Source organism: Symsagittifera roscoffensis, chromosome 1, assembly GCF_963678635.1.
Source record: "Symsagittifera roscoffensis chromosome 1, txSymRosc1.1, whole genome shotgun sequence".
Taxonomy (NCBI): Eukaryota; Metazoa; Xenacoelomorpha; order Acoela; family Convolutidae; genus Symsagittifera; species Symsagittifera roscoffensis.
Window position 1 is genome coordinate 100,600,938 of NC_087062.1, and position 20,950 is coordinate 100,621,887.

General features: G+C 37.5%; 2 protein-coding genes across 2 annotated transcripts; both read right to left on the reverse strand.

Annotated features, from left to right (window-relative positions):
- Positions 1 to 5,964: 5,964 nt before the first annotated feature.
- Positions 5,965 to 7,949, reverse strand: LOC134853485 (vang-like protein 2). Its single transcript, XM_063869489.1, has 2 exons — positions 7,835 to 7,949; positions 5,965 to 7,637 (listed from the first exon to the last, which is right to left on the reverse strand). The coding sequence occupies exons 1-2, from the start codon at positions 7,887 to 7,889 to the stop codon at positions 6,088 to 6,090; spliced, it is 1,605 nt and encodes a 534-aa protein (XP_063725559.1). The 5' UTR covers positions 7,890 to 7,949; the 3' UTR covers positions 5,965 to 6,087.
- Position 7,950: 1 nt separating this feature from the next.
- Positions 7,951 to 13,062, reverse strand: LOC134841291 (putative uncharacterized protein DDB_G0275317). The gene is made up of 4 exons (XM_063857183.1): positions 12,817 to 13,062; positions 12,063 to 12,275; positions 8,993 to 10,605; positions 7,951 to 8,365 (listed from the first exon to the last, which is right to left on the reverse strand). The coding sequence occupies exons 3-4, from the start codon at positions 9,388 to 9,390 to the stop codon at positions 7,951 to 7,953; spliced, it is 813 nt and encodes a 270-aa protein (XP_063713253.1). The 5' UTR covers positions 9,391 to 10,605; positions 12,063 to 12,275; positions 12,817 to 13,062.
- Positions 13,063 to 20,950: the final 7,888 nt, after the last annotated feature.

Consider the following 20,950-nt stretch of genomic DNA (forward strand, 5'->3'; position numbering starts at 1 on the left):
GTGATTAAGTTTTATTCTGCAGTTGCATCGAGCTAACAATGAATAGTTTGAGGCGCCGTAAGTGAGGTCTATGCACTAGCTGCAAGGTCAACTTTGAACTGGTCGCTAGATGTTATATATCAGGCAACTTGACGTTTTAATCAATAATTTCAAACGAGACAACTGTTACCGCAACGAAAGCACTGTTTGTACTTCGGAAAGAATACTTCGGCCTGTGTCTCTCAATAAGTGGTCAGATGCAACTTGAAGCTACTTCTTACAAAACAACAGATTCTTCCAATAATATGTACCAAAAAAGATTGCCCACTTCCCACTTTTAACACATTTGAAACTATGCACTCCACGTAACTTTAAACAGCCCGCACCGAGCGCCCATGGATCAAAACCAATTATATTGTCATAATATCGTCAGTATCTATAAAATTACAAAATAATCGATTATAATCCATTAAAAATGGATTATTAAAGCTATTATTCTTTATGTCAATCGATTATAACCCATTAAAAATAGTTTATAATCCTTATATTTTATGCCAATATAATCCATTTTAATCGGTTATAATCAATTATAGTGGATTTTTTCGAGAGGTTAATCAAGAAATTTACAAATTTTTTAAAGTTATCTCATTTCCTGTTCAGTGCAGTTGCTATGTATTACGTTTCATAAAAAGTTACATTGCACAATAAAATGTTTTTTTTCTGTCTGCTTTTTCAATTCATCTCAGTTTACCCCCTTACTTTACCCCCCTCCTCAGTTTTACCCCCCCCCCCCCCTCCTTCCAGTTAACCACAACTGCCATTCGTCCCCTTATGGTTGAACGTGAGGGGAATATTTATTCGTAGACTTTGGGGGAGGTAGTTAATAATTGTAGTTATTGTAGTTAATGTATTGGGCTGTTTTAGTTGTTTGTTCTCCGCGCAAAATCAGCCACTACAATTAATCATCGGACGGGGTTAAGCGATATATCCTTTTTCCCAGTGTCAAGAAAAACCGGTTTGAAAATTTTGATTTATCGTCTAATTTCTCGTCTGAAATTCTGGAGTTTTCAACTTCATCTTAGGAATCAAAAACTTCAAAAACAGGAAAAAAATTGAATATTTAAAAAATATCATTTTTTTTGTTTTTTTTTTTTGTTATTCTTGTTATTTGACTTCATAAATTGTTTTCCAATTTGCATATTCTACAATTACTGACAAAAATGCGTAAGCTCTACTTTTTCGCTCAGATTTCTTTATCACACCACGCGGAAAAAACGACACTAATATGAAAAATAAAAATAATTTTGTTGTAATTTTTTACACACAGGTGAAGTTGCACTTCGCATGAACTAGCAAAAATATGACCGATGGCGCTACTGGAAAAAACTACATGAGTAAAAATTTGAGTCTACTAATTTTATTAAGTGACGCACGCATATTATGCGCATTAGCAGTACCAGTCAATTTGAAAAAAAAAGAAACTTACCAACTATCATGGCTCAATTTGTAGAGAAGTCTATGGAGCAGTAATAACATGAAAAAATTAAAAATAATAGAAACAAATGATTTTTTTTAATTTGAGTTTTTTGTGAAAATCATCCCCCTCCTGCACGCAATATTAATTACACAGTGATAAATTTCATTTCTATTAACAAAACAATTATGGCAAACAAGCTTCTTTCAACCAACTTGGAACGACTTCTATGACGGATTGAATCCCCGCTAACACGTTAATAGCGCGAAATCTATCGCTCGATAATTGTCCTAAATTGGCCAAAATGGCAATTCTTAAACCCTCATAATTTACGAAAAATAACAACAGGTGAAACATCTTTCCAAATTTAAGCTCAAGACAACACTACCTTTTGAATGATAAAAAAAATTTCGTCAAAAACAAATACCCACCCCCAGCACAAATATTCCGTTACTTTCGTTACGAAAGTCGGAACAATAGTAGTCTGTGTTAAAATACTTAGCACTGGCTGTACTTAATAGTTGTTTATTGATCAAAATGAAGACTTTCAAAATGATCACATTTTATCTCAACATTATTTGCGTCGCAACAATATTTGCGACATTATTTGGTTGAAAAAAGATAGTCCATACTATAACACAATCATTGCTTGTGTCAAGACTGGTCGGAATATTCTGTGCGACTTGCCCATTAACCGGGTATCCTTCTCTGTGATATATAATCGACGATTTGAATACTTCATGTATAAGATCATTTATTTGATTCTATTCCACTCTAATTAAATTGCAATTTGAAACTTTAATTGAAACTTTATTTGATTCTATTCCACTCTAATTAAATTGCAATTTGAAACTTTAATTAAATTGCAATTGAGCACTCGCATTTGGAAGCAAGATTTGCAACTCTGAGAGTACTTTAACAGTATTCAATTACAGCGTTGGGAATTGCAAATATTCAGAAAATCATTTCTCGAAAATTACAAAAATTTGAGCAGTCACAATTTGAGGCAAAATTTGCAACCCCTGAGAGTACTCTGACAGCCGCCAAATACAGGATTGGGAAATTAAAATCAGAAGAAAAAAAATTAATTCAAGTTTTCTGAACATTTTTTTTGAAAAAATCACTAAAACGTCATTTCTCGAAAACTACCAGGATTTGCGCTGTCAAATTTGGGGGAAAAACTCACAACTCCTCGGAGTACTCTGAAAGATCATCACCATATAGATGGAAACTTCAAATTTGGTGAAATAATCTATTTTTAAGTTCTTTGAAAAAAGTAAAAAAAAAAAAGACATAACAAACGTCACATCTCGGAAACTGAGAGCATTTGAGTAGTCAATTTGGACGCAAGATTTCCAACTTGGAACCAATGAGAGCAGCCTCACAGTACCTCATTACAATAATGGGAATTTCAAATCTTTTGAATTCTTAAAATCTAAATTTTCTGAAAATTTAACAAGAAACCATAAAACACGTCATATCACTATAAAACTACAAGGATTTCAGCAGTCATATTTGAAAAAAAGATTCGCAATCCTTGACAGAACTCTGATAGCACCTAACTACAGGGTTAGGAAATTCAAATATTATGAAAATATTATTCAAATATTATGAAATTCAAATATCTGAAAACTTATGAAAAATAAAAAAATCTCCGTATCTCGTACACTAAAAGGATATTAAGGCATTCATAATTGGAGCCCAAATTCTTTCGTTGAACATGCTAAAATAAAAACTATATCTTGAAAAAGCTTAAATGTGGCAAAAGCCCGCATTCAAAAATATATTAGATTGAAAAATCGAAAACCCTTCAAGACAACGTTAAGTCATTCGAAGGTTAAATATAGCTTAGGTAACCCAACAAGAAAACTTTCCAGAGGTGCAGCGATTAGCACGTATGCTTATTGGCATGGAACAATTTCAATAATTGGGTGAACATTCAGACGAAAAACACAGTCGCCTAAACTTTTGCACATTTTCAAAAAACCATTTGATTTGTGAAGGAAAGAAAAACTGTTCAGTTTCGCTTAATTAAAAAACCAATTTCGCTTGATTAGGAGTGCATTCAGATAAAAATTGCAACTTTGAGCAGACACACTCTGCAATAGCGAGTGTTCAAACTACTTTCTATTACATGGGCATGCTAATCGACACATATGCTAATAAACCGGTCCCCGCTTTTCGGCTCCTATTTTCATCTCAAAGAATTTCTTTTTGCATCTTTGAAATTGCCATGCTACCATTCATAAAATTCAGGACAGAAACGAAATCTCAATACGAATTTAAGATTTAGTATCAACCGTACAATCTTTCCCCCACACCTAAGTGGCCTACCGCAGAATGTTCTCCCTAAGTTTGTGTTAATTTTAAAAATGAGTTCCGCATAAGATATTCATTTCAAACAAGCTCGCTGAATATACTGCTGCAGAATTTTTCTTTCACCTAATAGCTAATTGATCTTGTTATTAGCGTAATATAATAATCATAAGTTCCTATCCATTGATTTTTTTGATTAGGTACTACTATGATAGACTAGTCCTTTGAATGTAACCAGTTCCATTGAGATTAAGACACCTAGAGCTCTCAAATTGTTTAAAAATTATAATTTGGCCATTCAGAAGGTGTCACAGTTCATTTTCAAACAAATTTCATGTTTCGTTATTTCGTACAACTTCCTTTTACCATTTTAAGGTCGAAAAATCAAAAATAAAAGGCCAACATTGAGTTTTGACGACAAATAAGTATCCAAATATGGTTGTTAAACCGTAAAATAAGTTGGAAAATAGATGTTGAAAAACTAGGTGAATCAAAACTTTCGTAGTCTCGGTAAAAGACAACTAGGGGTCTACTTAAAGCTGGAGGTACTTGTTATATATTTGTTGAACTTAGACTGATGCGGGACAAAATGCGCAAACTCAAAAAACTACCTTAGTTGTTGCTCTACTAAAATAGAGAGAAGTGAACATTTTTGAGATATTTTGGACATAACCTTTATCTTTCCAAAAAATTGGGGCGTCGATGCTTGTGCGGGACAAATTCTCGCAACCGATTTTTTCGATTAAACTCAGTTATGTAGGGTAGTTTTTTAGAAAAAGTTTTTTCGGTTTCTAGAAAAACGGTTAAAAAATCAAAAATTTGACTTTCCAAAATCTTAAGTTTTTTCTCTACAAAAATCAGATTTTCGCCGCTAAAACAGAAAAGATTATCAGAACCGTTTCCCGATTAAACACTTGACCTGAGAATTGGCCTCGTCCGTTTACGAATGAAGTCAAAAAGTTTTTAATTTTGACTTTTCTGAGGGCCAAAAATTTGAACAAAAAAATTGAGCACTGTCGCGTGAGCAAAGCAGCTTACCACAAGACGCTCTTTAGACTCAAATCAAAAACTTGGTATGCGAGGGTAGTTTTTGAGAAAATTAAAAAAAACGGTCAAAAAATCACAATTCGAATTTTCCGGGGGAAAATTTTTTTGTTTGAAAAGTTAGTGAGTGGCCACTAATGCAGGGGAGCTTCCAACTACCTTTTATCTCTATCGAATCCACAATATCAGATTTGGGACATTAGTTTCCAATAAAAATCTGAAAGTTTCAGAAAACCGTAAAAAAAAAGACTATTCCAATGGATGACCACTACTTCATGTGAAAATAATTTGGGCGTAGCCGATTATGGTAGGAAACTTTCCAAAATCTTTTTCATTCCTTGAAGACAAAATCTCAAATTTGGTAGGGGCGTTTTGAGGAAACGAAAAAAAATTAAAAATATGGATCAAATATTACCCCACAGGTTTTTTTGAAGGCTTTAGACAGAGTGGTAGAGTAAAAAGAGACCAGGAGAGTATGCCAGCACACAGGGGAGCAGGCGGACTTTCCATTAATATATATTTTTAATTCCGTGGCATAGTTTTTGAGAAAACTAATTTTGCAAAAAAAGTGAAAAAAAATCCAGAGTCTAATAAATTTAACATAAGAAACCAATCACATTCATTTTCAAAATACTTTTTAAATTAGCAACGACATTAAACTTACGAAGCGGAAACAAAGCCGACAAATTTTGAGTAGACACAAGTTGAGCTGGAAAAAAAATTGATTTAAGAAAAACATTGGTAAGTTACAATCCCCGCTGAAACAAATATCAATGTGATGTGGCAACTAAACCGAGAAAACTTGAGCAGATAAACAAAATTCCGATAAATTAAATTTTTCGGAAAAAAATTTCAATTGCATACATACTGAAACAAAAAATTCCGGCCGGCGAAACAATAAATTCATGCAAAAGCAACGGCGTTACTTCTACGCCAAGTGCTAAGGAACATGGAAGTCGTTAAGACTCAATAAAAAGCCAGGTGAAAATATAAAAGAAAAATTGTTTATGGGAAAAAATCTAGTTCCCGATTACAAGACACTTGGTTCCGAAATTATGATTCGCAAATCCCTAGTACGCACTGACTGAATTGAGCAGTAGTATTGACAGTTGTTCTTTCTACAGAGAGAAGGAGAAGCAACAAATCGTTAATTGCACTGTTTCTATGAATAATTTAATATTTTGCAAATGAAATACAAAATTTAACTAAATTGATCAAATTATCAAATAGAGATATTGATTATTTTAAATAGCCTTGTTTGTACAAATTAGCAGTTAAACAGAAGTCTCTGAGTCGAGACGCAGCAGGAAAGTGTTTTGATTGGATGTTTCGAAAGAAGCTTCCCGGATATATATGTGAGGCACCCTTGCCACATACACGATGAGAGAGATGGCTTCTTGTCTCAACTGGAACACGACGTTCTCCTTGATGCCTCGATTGGGGTAGCCCAACTCCGAAATCAAATCCCAGCTTTGGATCGGCTTCTGTTCCGCTTCGCTCGTTATCACAGGCCCCGGTTTCAAGTACTTCTCCAGGAAAGCCTTGGGTGTGAAGTCGAGAGTGAGACAGCGTGCCAGATGGTCGTAAATCGCTTCCTGTGTGTATCGATTCTGCTGGTTAGTTATTTTCAGGTACTTCTGCAATGCTCTTGCCATTGAGGGAAAAATGGCCCGAGCACTTTCGGATGCATTCATCGGAGGTTTTGGGCCCATTTGAAGTCCGTTTTCGTCGTCTTCAACTCGTTTCAAATGGGAGAAGGCCTCCTCGGCCGCTACGATCAAGCGCGCTCTTCGCTTTTTCATCCTTCGCTCTAAATCCTGCTCTTCGTAAAAGCGTTCGTTGTGACCTGCATCTCGCTTGCGAGCAGAGGCCGCTATTATTGCACGTGATTTGTCGATTAAAGCGTTGGCCGCGGAAACCCCCACGGCAGAAGACGCCGCAGCAGTTGGAGGCATGAAAGAATCGATGTCGTAGAATTTGTACTGCTGCTGCGGACTAGTGACGTGGTGTTTGTTGGCCCTGGCTGCTTTGCCCCCACCCCCACCCCCACTGCTCATCGACGAAGACAGTATTGCGGCAGGATTGAAGACAGAGAAGTCTTTGTAGTATTGCTGTAGAATCCAACTGGCACAGGATTGGATGCTCATGTGGCCAATGGTGTAGAAGCGACTTTCGCCATCGGTGTTGCGCACCACCTTTATCACATACTCCGTGTTCAGGTGCATCACTTCAAGGCACACAACAGCAAGGTAGAAAACAAACAAGGCACAATCAATAGTACTGTTAGCAAATTGCAGAGTAAAGCTTTGGTCCGTGTTTCTGGGGCTTATGACTTTGACAAGGTAGAAGATCCAGTGGCACGTGAGAAATAGAAGAGAGAAAAGCAGGAGCAGCAGCCGCACCAGGTGAACTGAGGGCAGAGTGGAGCGGGAAGATCTGAAGAAGACTGCCCAGCAGCCCACCATCAAAATGAGACTCTTAAACATGATGTTGATGAGAGTGGAGAAGCAGTTGTAAGTACAGGAGAGTTGCTCGCTCCACAGCAGCACGGGAAGTAAGGCGAAACAAGGCGAACTGATCAACACCAGTGCTATCAACACAACAGAGATGACGGGAGAGAAGCAGCGCTGACAGAAGGTAGGCGAATAGGGATCCATGTAGATTCCATACTCGCTTTCATCTGGCATGTTCACGTTCGTCTGGTTGGGGTTCAACTTCCGGCACCCCCCGCCATTGTGTCGGGAGGGGAACTCGGACAGGTTCTCGAGGGAGGAGGACTTGTTGCTCGCACCCGTTAGAACAGTGTCCTTCTCCCACGTGTCTCCTGAAATGGCCAACCATCACTCAAGTCTCTCACTTTCTTACCACATCTTATGCTACGTTTTCAGTAACGAACAGACTTTTTGCAACGAACAAATAGTTTATCGTTGAAACGATTGCTAAAAAGGTATAACTTACTGCAATATATTTGAAAGGATGATTGGGCAACAAATAAAGGAGTGAAAAGCAGAGAGAACTCACCATGTTCAGCCAAGTTTGGGTGGATGTTGGCATTTGCCATGTTCATCTCTGACATGCCCGGTGAACTCCTCTTAGCAGCTCGAAACCTGTTCTGGTCCTGCACACTAACCTCATTGTTATTTGTTATTATTGCTACAGTGGTTGGCACTCATCAGCTGCTGATGTTGAGGAGGAAAGCTCAGTGGGAGAAGTTGTTGGCCTCCGTTTAACCTGTTTGCATTGTTGTTATTTACACTCATCAAATTGGCATTGGGCATGTGTAAGTTATTGTTGTTATTGTTATTGTTCAGAGCTTTCTGCGTATGTTGTTGGCTGCAATTGTTTGTAGAAGACGGGGGCACATTTCTGTGGCGCAAGGAGAGCACGGGGTGGTGTTGGTTTAGAGGAGGCAGCGGCGGCGACTGCATCGCACTGCTATCCGATTGGTCTGTGAATTCACTGTCGCTCTTGTACATGGTGTACTGAACTCCCCCGTTCGCCATGTGGGCTTTGTTGTTGGCCATCATTGACGTCAGCTTCTTCTTGTCAAATCTGTTCCACAAACACAGTACTCATTTTGCTACAGCAAAAAAAAACTGTACGTCAACAGGAAAAAAAAAACATTTAAGATACAGTTTAATGTTTGATGTAATTGTTCCGACCATTGAAAATAGGGAGGAACTTTGTATTAATTTTTTCCTACGCAAAATCAGATACCGCAAATAATCATCGGAATGGGTCGAGTGATACATCATATTAAAGCGCTTTCAGTCTTGATTCGAGCGAAACTTTAAAAATTTCAAAAATTGTCTCAGTATGGAGAAAAACAGGTTTTGAATTTTTGATTTTCGTCGAAATTCGAGCTAATAAAGCGAGCGAGCAGGCTTACAAAAAACTTATTTATGCTTAATCCAAGCCGTGGAAATTTAATTTAACACGATTTAGGTTAGTTTTTGAAATTTTTTCCGATTGTTTATTGTTTTTCTAGTCATTTTCGACAAAAAAATCCGTAACAATTTGCCAATTATACTATGAATTTGGAATATGCATAAGTTCTACTTTTTCGTTCAGATCCTTCCATCGCACAACTGGCTATCGTTGGTACGTGTAAGCTACAAGAGAAAACTAATCAATGCTAAGTAATGCTTTAATATGAATTTATAATTGAAAGGTGTGTGCCTGTGTCGAGAACTTGGGCCGTTGGCTGCTGCTCGATTGTGAGGGCGGGCTGTGAAGTGGTGCTGCGAAGACATCTCGATGTACCCTCGCGTCATGTCCCTGCCAGCACCGCCCCCTTGTGATGGGGCAGCTGGCGGGGGGAGGGGCAGGAGCGGAGAAGGTGGGCTTTGTGTGGTAGGCGTGTGCTGCTGGTGGTGCTGCTGGTGTTGTCTGTGGTGGAACCTGTGACGATGGAAGCTGCGTCTTTGTGGCTCGTCGTCGCTGTAATAGGACTGACTCAAGTCACGACTGGCGTGTGCCTGTGCAGCCGACAACAATGGTCTCTGTGAGTTCACAGTGCCCGTGTAAGATGCACTGCTCCTCTGACTGCGGAAACTTCTCTCGGAACAGGTGTCCATTATTGAAGCTTCTTGTCCGCTTCCTCTTTATTTTCTTTCCTCTTGAACAACGATCGATGATGGCAGTGGCGACTGTTGATAGTCAATCAGCCAGCAACTTGAGCGACCAAAATATAAAAAAGATAGAGATGATAGTTGGCATGCGCATCGTGCAACAGTTGAGTTGACTCCGTATAGCTGCCGTATTATTTACAATTGGGGGCTGGGAGATGAGATTCGAAGCTCTGCAAGCCTTTGTGGAGACTTCCCTTTGACGTGTGAAGGAGGCTGCTATAAAAAAGGCACTCGCTTCTTCTTTCCAGTCGTCTGCTCCGACGGCATAACGGGGCGAGAGTAAATTTTATTGGGCTGCAAACATCAAAAGGCGCAACTTTTTATCCCTGACAAGGCCAATTGGGGATGAAAGAAAGCAGCGGCACACATCAGCGACTGCGGGAGAAGGAGAGCAGAGGTGAACAAGAGAGCCCATTCATTTATATACACAACTGAAATTTCAACTCATAAGTTAGAGCCGCGTCGTTACTATTTAGTTGTTGTTTTCACAAGAAGAAAGAGACGGCGGCAGTGGTTGAGACAGATAAAAGGAAAGGACAGTCGGAGGATAAGAGAGGAGAGGGGGAGAGGAGAGGAGAGAAGGAAGAAAGAAGGCAAAAGAAAGTAAAGAGAAGAAAAGAAAATAAAATAAAAGAAAGAAACAAGGACCCAGTCTGAGGAGAGTCACGTGTTAATATTAGCCCTTAATGGTAAAGTGGGATCTAAGAGACGGTTTGTGAAAATAAACTGCAACATATCAATACTGGCGTGGACATTTAGGGAATTAGCTGGCTGGCTTCTTATTCATTCCTCCTTGGCAGCAGCAGCAGGGGAGGCAGGAAAGGAAGAAAAGAAAGCACACGGCGCTCAACAGCACCAGACCAGTTGCAAATGCCAACAGAACAACCCAAGTGCCTTCCAAATCTTTTATTTCCTCACTTGGCAAAACATTCCAGCCAGTCGTGTTCACACCAATATCCCTTTTTGTTGCCACTTTCGAATAAATGCGCAATATTTATCCTTGGGGTCCTTTTTATTGGGAAGCGATCCAAATAATAACTTTTACCAAACGACAACTTATTGGATAAAAATTCCAAAACTTCCGATGACAACCGAGGATTCTTTAATAAAATTTTTAACGGGCTTAAAACAATCCAAGTCTCTTTTCCACATTCTCCCCACCTTTCAAAGTGTCGATTTTTATGTTTGTTTTAATTGTTATTACGGCTAAATGCGTGATGTTACGAAGTGAAGTATGAAGAACAAATCTGTTCACAGTTGTCAGATAGTTCACCATGTCTGATTTCTTAACATTATGGCAACAAAAATTAAGCTTTTAAAAGTTGAATTTGAAGACAGGAAGCTGGAAAAGAGCTCAATCCAAGTTGTGCTCCGACTTTCGAAGAAAGTGCCGGAATCTTTGTGCTCGGGGTGGTTTATTTCTCCAGACAAATTTCGACTTTTTAACTAGCTATTTTTGACATAATTTTTAGATCAATCGAAAAATATTGTTGTCTTGAAAATAAAAAGATATTTCACCTGTGATCAATTTTTTTAAAGTTATGGGGGTTTAAAGATTGCCAATTTGGGAAATAAACACCTGATATATTTCGCGATATAAACGCGTATTAACAAATGGTTATACAGTGCTGATTTAAATTATCCAGACAAAACTAACCAAATTTGAATTTTCGAACGCGTTTTACTCAAATTGGGTTTAGATTAGACATAACGTGAAGAAAACAAAAGTTGCTTAGAATAAAAATGATGCAATTTTTTTTTGAAATTCTCAACCAAATAATTTTACACCATAAAAGGATCAATTTGGCTTTTATTCCGAGCCAACAAAGTTCTAGAAGGGCAAAACTTCGCGTGATCGGTCGTACTAAGTTTGTGCATTTCAAACTTTCACACTAGATGTTTGATATTGATCTTATGGGTTTTCAAAATTTTCTTTAGCAACAACTATTCAACACAAGGGCAGTCGGAACAATCTTGATTTACAAGCAGTCTGGTTAGAAATTGAAAAGCGAAACAACCATCATACTCAATCAGTCGTTTTGAAATACTCAAACTAAAATAAAGATATTTTGATTTTTTTTCTCAGGGGAGGCTGCGATCTTGTTAACTACTAGCCCCCGCAGGTACCATCTATCGAATTTACCCACTATTAAGACAGAACTGAACAATTAAGCATATGTGAACGCTTTCTATCTTGTAACGAATCAGACGCATTTGTGAGGGCAAAAATTTAACAAGATGCAAGAGCTAATAATTATTATTTTCTTAAAATGAAAAATCAAACAGGTAAAAAGGATGAAAATTCAGTTTGAATTCGAAGAAGAAAAAAGAACTGTGACTTCAGAATGATTGCTTTGGGACTTTTCGTTTCAGCTTAGTAATTCAGCCGAGCCTGACTACCGACAGACACGAAATAGTTGCAGACATGTGTGGCAATTTGGTGAGAGTTTTTATCAAAATAAGCAGTTTTGAGGGGTTGTTTGCCTAACTATGTATTGAGAAGTAGTGCGTGCAGCAAATAGACAAGTGTGTAAAACAGTGCAAAGTGGACGGGGGGGCGGCAATGGGTCTGGTTGGAGAACTGTTTTGATGTCAGCCGCTGGGGAGGAAATACACACTTGGAGCTTCTCTGTTTTCGCTGCTCAACTCAAAGCTACCGGCTAATTAGGAAGTGTAAATGGAAACAAAGACTGTTTTCAACCCAGCCGCAACCTCGCGCTTCATTACTCCTAGTCAAACAAGTTCTTTGAAATCAGGGGCTCCTCAAATTCCACCAGGAAAACATCAAAACGTGAGGAGCGGATATTGCATTTCCAGTGGGCGAGCGGCTCCTGAAAACAAGCAAGTCACGCCAAATGCTACAACCATACCATTGGTATAATGTTGGCGCAGTTTAGATTTGAAAAATAAGGCGGCATTTAGCTCAGCTAAGATGAGCAGAGCGCAGTCAAACACGAGGAGAGCATACACGCCACATCAAAAACACCATATTTAATAAATTATCTGTAGTAATAGCAGTAGCAGCACCATCATTCGAAGTGAAACGGAAGCAAAACTACGCGACCTTTGACAAAGTGGCCAATTTGAAAAAATAAAATTAACACCAATTATCTCTCAATACTGGCAAGTTGTGCCAAATGAAAACAGTAATGAGGAAAAGCAGACGGGGGATCTAATTGCCATCCCCCTTATTGAAAAAGGACAAGAAATTAAGTGAAGGATCAATATTCAAAACACACGTATACGTATGCCCAACCAGATAATGATTAGACCGGTATACGTGTGGAGGGATACTCGTGCCCAGTTATCACAACAAGACTGCTGTGGCTGAGCGCCATTTTATAGTAGCCTTCTAAGTCCACTCACTCTTACCCGGTTAATCAATGAAAAACAGAACATCTTTCACACCACTTGTTCTCCACACTGCCAACTTTAGGACACATGGTTTTGGAATGACGCCAACACTGAACGGGTTTTATTCATATCACACCTCAGTCCATACCCGGCATTTTCTTTGAGGCTCCAAAATTGTGTGAGAAACTCCATAGGTCACATAAGCTACGCTAACTGCAATAACACTCATTGAATAAGCATATCATTAAGATCGAAACTAACAATATGAACTGAAATTTAAAAAAAAAGAATCAGGAAAAAAACAAGTGGAATTTTAAAAAGGTAGCAAATAGCACACAAAGTTACGAACATAAAAAAGACGTTTTTTTTTCTTTTAAATTTCAACATTTTTTGGTCGCGGTATGATGAGAGAATCTGAACGAGAAGCTAGAACTTCGATATTAATAGTAAATTAGGTACATTAAACAAATAAATCCTCGTCAAAAATAGATAAATTTAAGCAAGGATTGCCGGTTGCAATGTAAGTGGCACAGAATATTCCAACCAGATTCATAAAAAAAAATTTTCTTCATATTAGTGTCGTTTTATTATTCATAATGCGATGAGAAAACTACACAAACGCGTAGAAAGTTAGCTAATTAGATATAAACGTTGGCTTCAAAAAACGAGTATCAGACAAAAAAATGTATGTAGAAAAAAAAACAATATTAGAAAACAAAAATTTCAATTTTTTGAGAAAATTTTTATGGCCGAAAAAGCGCTTACCCAAATACACAGTTCTTTCACATTGTCAATAGTCGGAACAAAAAAAATTTTTTCCATTGAAATTTCGACTTAAAAACGTTTTCACCAAAAAAGCTTGAAATTAAAAAACAACTAATTCTACTGAATAAAAACTAAGCTTTCAAGGCCTAACTTGATTTTCAAGAGGACTAATCATAAGCTTATAATAAACCTACTATAAGTCAATTATATTCCCTTTCTTCGCTCGAAATAGACAAAATATCAAAGAATTTCAGGCCGGTTTTTTCTCGACAAAACTTTTTTTTAGAAATTTTTAAATGTCGTTCACATCACGACGGAAAGAATTTTATTTGGGGCACCTGATATATTGGGGCACCTGATTTCGCGTGTTAAAGAAAAGAACTAAAACAAACCCGGACTAAAACAAAATCGAAGACAGAGTTCCTAACACCCGTTTTTATTGGTCGGAACATAATCTCTTTTCTCTGATTGTGGGCAGAGGGACTGGAAAACAGCTCAGAATAAATTATAAAAAAGCAAGTAAGAAAATCATGTCTCTAGCATCGAATGGATGGACTGCTGCAAGCAATAAAAATAATTGTAGCATGAAATTGATGGACCGCTGTAATTAAACAGCGAAATTAATGTTACTTTAACAATAACTACCAAGTTATGCAGTTTTGCAAATAATTTAATGGTGCTTTACTAGAGAAATCAACTAGCCAGTCAGGTCTGCGTCCCACCCTACCTACCTTAGCATGATTTTTGCGTACTTTCAGTCTTAATATGCGCATACGCACACTCCGGTTATTTTGAATGTATGACGGCAGCTGAAAACGCTTTCGCATGACAAATGCTACCTTCGGGCGCAATTATAATGCTCAGTCGAAACTGGACATGATGGCTTAAAAAATCAACAACGACTTCTTTTTATATCCATTTAATAGATTACTCCGAGTCGGTTGCTCCTTTACTTGGCCCAAAGGGCCTACAAAGCATTCTACAAGATTTTCAACATGAAGTTTATATAAAAAAAGTTTTATTTTTTTTTTTCAGTTTGTAATAGTTTCAGCAATTTTATTATCTTTTGCAACAAATTATGAACGTTTGCAGCAGCTTACAACAAATATTAGTAGTTCAAACTTTCCATCTTTCCATATGACCTAAACTACTGAAGCAAATGCAGGACAGATCTTAAATTCAAATCTCTATTCTCCTACAATGTTCGGTAAAACGACCAAGAAAAAATTCCACAACCAAAAATATCCAAATCAGAAGTTTTCAGCGTTTCTGTTCCACAGATATCAATTCTAACTAACGGGAAGCTCGTTTGTGATATCAGAAACCAATATTTTCAATTTGAAAAAATTTTTATTCGTCGAACCTTAGATAACCGTCTTAAAAAATGAAATTTTTAATTTTCGCAAAAGCAAAAAAAATAAGCCAAACGAATTGAAGCATCACACCACAACTCTTGAGCACTATTTGAAAGGTCTCCTTACCAAAGCCAAAAGATTTACTGAAGTAGAGATAATTGAAAAAATCACTTTATGAGTTCGTTGGGAAAAGGCCAAAAATGACCAAATCCCATCTTAATAATAAAATCATCAAAAAGTGGCATTATCAAACTGCCAATAATTTTGGGGCCTAGGGTCGCATGGAAATCTAGCAGGGACTTTTTGAGCACCTGGCTAATTTTTTTTAAATAGTAGTAAACGTTAAACTGGCCTCACAATGGGTTTATATAGCGTCGTGGGCACGCTCCCATCAAAACTTTCGCGGCACCCGGATATCTTTGTTAGGTTTCCTGAACTAACTGAAAACTTAAACACTGAGGCAAAGCGAAACTTCGCATCAATTGCAATATCAAAAAAAATTGCAAGCTATCAGACGGAAAATCAAATGAAAATCGAAATTTTAAAAAAAAATTTGAAAAAATTACAACTTACGAAACTTCTAAGTTTTTTCAGTAATAAGAATTACTTTAAGAAAACACGACCAGAAACACAATTTCCGACGTTAAATACGTATTGAAAAAATGACCGCTACCAAAAAAAACACTAAAAATTTTATAAAAATTCTTTTTTGAAATGACGCAAGTTCAGGTGACTTCACCGATAAATCGAAACATTGAGGCCAATTTTTAGCGGGTATAAGAAATTATTGAAATTTCGCAATTTAAAAGACATGCATCTAAAACAGTTTCAAGTACAAAAAATTCTCCCCGCACAAAAAAATCCGTGATAGGGCAACTACGACGACAAAACATCAGCAGACAAATAATCGGCCGAAAGTTTTTGCTGACTAGATTTACTCCGTTTGAAAAACAGGTCTTGGCCAGATTCAAATCCATCGAATTTTTCGTCCCAGGGGCAGTTGCTACCACTAGGCCAAACGCAAAGGAAAAGGCAATCCGTCAGAATGTGGATCCTACAGAGGCATCCGATTACTGGAACAAGCCTTAAAAACTTTCCAAACTACTAGAAAAAGGTTTAAAGCAATTCAAAAAAAAGACGACATACAATTTGGCTTTAAAGGTGGTAGATCAATTACTGATGCCGTTTTTCTTATAAGACATTGAAGGGACAATTTGCGCAAAACAAAAAAGCCCTGGTTCACACACAGGTTGATCTTGAAAAAACTTTAGACCATGTTCTCAGGGAACTGATCCCATGCGCTCCGAGGCAACAGTATTCCCAAAAATCTAGTATCAATGATAATGTGCCTGAACGCATTTGAAGCTATGCACACTCTCAACTTGTGTGGTAGTTGTTGAAACCTACTGAGAAGAGAAATATACCGAGAAGAGAAATTGGAGATTATCCGGTGGACAAAACTGTTCACGGGAAAGAAATCTAGTATGCGATTGCAATATCCTTCCTTATCGCAAGTGTAAAAACAGATAGATAACATTTCCATTAAACAGTAATTTACAGACTCGAAACTGAACTTCGCCCCACTGGCGATACAAATTTGGTTAAAATTAAACAAAAAACTTAAAAAATATCTTTTTTATCAAAAAAAAGAGCGGACTCAGGCAGTTGTGTCACTCAAGCACATGTGAAAACTTCTTTTTTGTTGACAAAAACGATTTTTTGAATTTCTTTGAAGTTGTTCCGTTTGATTTTAATCAAATTTGTATCGCAAGTGAAGGGAAGCTCAGTTTCGCTTCTGTAAGTTACGCCAGATGATTGATTGAGTTTGAATTTCTAATTACCATGCTGTAAAAAAGCCGAAAACATCTGAGAAACCTTTAGTACCGAAAAAAATTCAAAAAAAAATTTAAACTAATAAAAAAATTTATGTCATCTCTCCCCTCAGAGCACACGCACGCATGAAGATCCCCGAATGATGCAGAAAAAGGCCACTAGGTCGATCTAAATCAAGCCGAAACTTATCAACCCGATAAAAACCCCAAAAAATGGGGAACAAAAATTGACAAACCGAGTTGATAAAATTACAACCAGTAATAAAAATAAATTTCATATCGGCGGGAGGATTAAAATGCTAAATTTGAAGCAATTAGAGAGAAAAACTGTTTACAAAGCAAAAAAAAAACGATTCTCAGACCTGGCAAATACGCCGACAAAACATACGCCGACAAATAAAAGGCCTGAACTTTTTCTGACCCGGAAAGTGGACCGTTTGAAAAAAGGTCTCAGACAGATTCGAACCCCAGTACTTTGCCACCTCAGGCGTATTCGCTACATCCAGGCTAAGTGTGCAGGTGGCACTAAGAAATTTGAATTGAATAAGAACTAAGGTAACACGAGTCTAGATGAGTCCTGTGAGCAAAATTGTTTGCGGGAAAGAAGTCTAGTAACGGAAAGCAATGCCCTTGCTGATAAGATGATTTTCTTCTATACAGAAGCTAAACGAGTGTTTTAAATTCAAAAATTATTCTGAATGAATTTGAAAGGTGCATTAAGCATTAGTATCAAACAATTTAACAAAAACATTTTACTACCTGGTCATATCACTACTAAACAACTTAAATCATCAACAATTTAACTCCTATCACGCCCAAGTTAAGCCAGCAATTAACACAAGCATAAAAAAGTTGGCTCATCTAAGTTATACTTGCTAAAATGAAGCTTCCTAAATTACTTAGGACTCGTATAGATAAGTTCGTAGGTTCGTTATGTATTTATAATTAGATATTTTACTAAACAAACATGATTACTAAAAACTTGCTTGTGCTAATTTATAACAATTTGACATAATATTTCTGAACAAAACAAAATTAAGACAGTCGTTTCATGCTGTGCTCGATTCATGAAGAAACGCAAAGATCGAAAAAAAATACGATTGAAACTTTCGAATTCACAGGTTCATCTTAAAACAAACCAAGACTTTTAGCGTCGGTCCACGAAGTTTATTTCGAAACGAAATTAACCGAAAAACAGATTTGCTCAAAAATGATTAACATAATTGCGAACAGGCAAGGAATTGATCGAGACCCGTGGAGAGCACAATCATGACCTTTCAGAGGGAAACTCAGATGCTCGAAATGTCATCAAGCATTCAAAAGAGTTCAGCAAAAAATTAACGCCGACTGTTACAAATGTCAGTGCAATTTTACCAGTAACAAATCAGATGGCTACTCAGTTTGCCCTCCCTACTAAATACAAACTGATTCGAACGGCTGCAGGCACGTTGTTCCGTTTGATTTAAGTAAATGGAAGCTGTTTCGCTTCTGTAAGTTACGCCAGATGATTGATTGAGTTTGAAATTCTAACTAACATGCGGTAAAAAGCCGAAAACATCTGAGCAGAAACCTTTCATGCCGGAAAAAAATTCAAAAACATTTGAACTAATAAAAAAACAATGTCTCTTCTCCCCTCAGAGCACACGCACGCATAAAGATCCCCGAATGATGCGGAAAAAGGCCACTAGGTCGATATAAATCAAGCCGAAACTTATTATCCCGATAAAAGCCCCAAAGACTGGGGAACAAAATTTGACAAACCGAGTTGATCATGACATTTCAGAGGGAAACTCAGATGCTTGAAAGTCATCAAGTATTCAAAAGAGCTCAGCAAAAAATTAACACCGACTGTTGCAATTGACAGTGCAATTTTACCAGTAACAAATCAGATGGCTACTCAGTTTGCCCTCCCTACTAAAGACAAACTGATTCGAACGGCTGCAGGCACATACAAGTAGCTAGATGTAAATATGCCATCCATCTCCCTTGGGCGAAATCTAGAGATTCCGAAAATTTTAGAAAAAGTTTATCCGGTAAGACGGCGTATCAAATGATCACGAGAGAATAACTTTTTATGATGATACCGAAATGCTTATAGTTTTGGAAAAATAACTCTTCTCTTGAGCCGATGGAACCTTTTGAATTACTCCTAAAATGTTATATCTGCTTCAATCTATCTGATTCAGTTCAAATTAGTGTATCGGGTATCGCACCAGCTTACTTATACGCCTTCCTTCCTAACAAAGCCGAAAAAAACTACGACAACGCTGCAGGCTTTAATTGACTAAGCACCAAACTTATGGCCTTTTGAAAACCAGTGGAAACCTTTTGAATATTGGATCTGCCGGAAAACTTCATAAGCTCGTCTCAAATTATAATAATTTGATGACAAAAATTATCAGAGTAAGAAAAATAGCAGCAGTAAGTCAGAGTTAAAACAAATATATGCACCGATAACTGAGCCCAAAAATTTTATGCAGACGTCCATTGAGCCGAGATAGAATAAATAATAGTCAGTATTAATTCTGAGCAGGCCGTGAGTAAGATTCTCTTAAACAGCCTACAGAAGAAAAAACTTTGCGCCCGTCGAACAACGCAATATGAAGCGAGTAAGCTGATATAAACACTAGCCTGAACATTTTAAGCCGAATAAATATAGAAGAAGCAGAAAACACGTTGATTACAACATGCAGACATGTTCAAAACACATGACATGCGAGGTAGCGAAATGCTTCTGGGAGTTTCTTAAAATAGACTTACCAGAAAAAATCGATGTTCCGATTTGAGAATCCACGCTTATCGCAAGCGCATTTAAATAAAAGATGCTTAGTCACACCTAAAAAAGAAAAAAAGTCTGAAAACAACATTACGCAAGCAAGCAGACAAATTTCAGGACGACACCAAAAAAAGCTGAAGACTCTTCTTTGAACGTTTTCTGAAGAGTCGAAAAATTAAGAACAATTTTCAGAAAATGGAATACATTCTTCGTATATACCTCAGTAAATAAACACGCACTCGCAAATAAAAAAATTACCATTTTAGAAACTAAACCGGTTCAGTCGAAAACCATAATAACAAAAAAATTTAGGCAAAAAAAATACTCTCAAAGCTCGATCGATCAAAGTACAATTCTAAGAAATGTGAATACAACATTTGTGCAAGCCATTAGCGCACGAGCTGAAAACTGAACAAATTCAAGTAAAAGAGTCAAGGTGTCAACTTTGAAACAGCATAACTTCTAACTTTAAAGCTGAAAACGCAAAACAACTAACTTGCCCAAATTTACATCTAAAAATGTCTTCAAATTAAGCTAAGTATTTCAAATGTCAAGCTTTTTCCAAACAATCTTATTTCTTGTTTTTTTTTCTGTTTCTCAATTTAATTAATAATTGCCCATTCTAGATAGTTTAACCTTTCCGCTTCACCTACTAATCTTAGTGGTGTTCTCAGGTACGGGCATAAACACGAGGACATTGACACCCAACCATTGCCCAGTTACCAATGAACTTCGCTCGCCTTGTCATCACTGGATGCGACTTCGCTCGCCTTGTCACACAAAAAGAAAAAGTACAATCAGCAGCTAATAAAACCCTTGGTTGGAACGTGCCACTTGGATGGTCTCTATGTGGTAGAGAAATCGCAGCAAAACCCGACATCAAAACAACGAACTTCATAGACACCTATCAATTGTTTCACCATGTTGCTGTGTGAATCAAACTCGACGCCTTAGGTATCTAAACTGATAAACGAAGTATGTCCTTTGAGGACAAAGACACTCTCCAAATCTTAGAAACAACAATTTGCCTCCTCGACAATGGACACTGACAGATTGGACTATTATGGAAGAAGACTCGACAGCATTAAAACAACTACTGGCTTGCAAATAGAAGCCAGCTTTCAACGCAAACCAGAACTTGGCTGGCAGCAAATACGAGGAGACCATCACGACTGACTTTCACAAAGGATTCAAGCAAGTCAACAGCAACGACAACGACTAATGTTGTTACTTGCCTCACAACCCAGTAGCGAACACGAACAATCCCAGCAAATTACGCCGAATACTCAATTCCTTCAGCATCTACATAAAGATGTCCCTCAGCAGCAGCCTACTCACCGGACCTGTCGTGCGATTTCGCGAGGACTAAATTGCCATTTTAGCCGACATTGAAGCAATGTTCATGCAAGTTTTTGTGACCACAG

Bases quoted from the DNA above. Each gene is read 5' to 3' on its own strand.
- LOC134853485 (XM_063869489.1), bottom strand. From the start codon at position 7,889: ATGTCAGAGATGAACATGGCAAATGCCAACATCCACCCAAACTTGGCT. The intron at 7,638-7,834 runs GTGAGTTCTCTC...TGGCCATTTCAG, and splicing joins CCCAAACTTGGCTGAACATG to GAGACACGTGGGAGAAGGAC.
- LOC134841291 (XM_063857183.1), bottom strand. From the start codon at position 9,390: ATGGACACCTGTTCCGAGAGAAGTTTCCGCAGTCAGAGGAGCAGTGCA. The intron at 8,366-8,992 runs GCACACACCTTT...TTTGTGGAACAG, and splicing joins GGCCCAAGTTCTCGACACAG to ATTTGACAAGAAGAAGCTGA.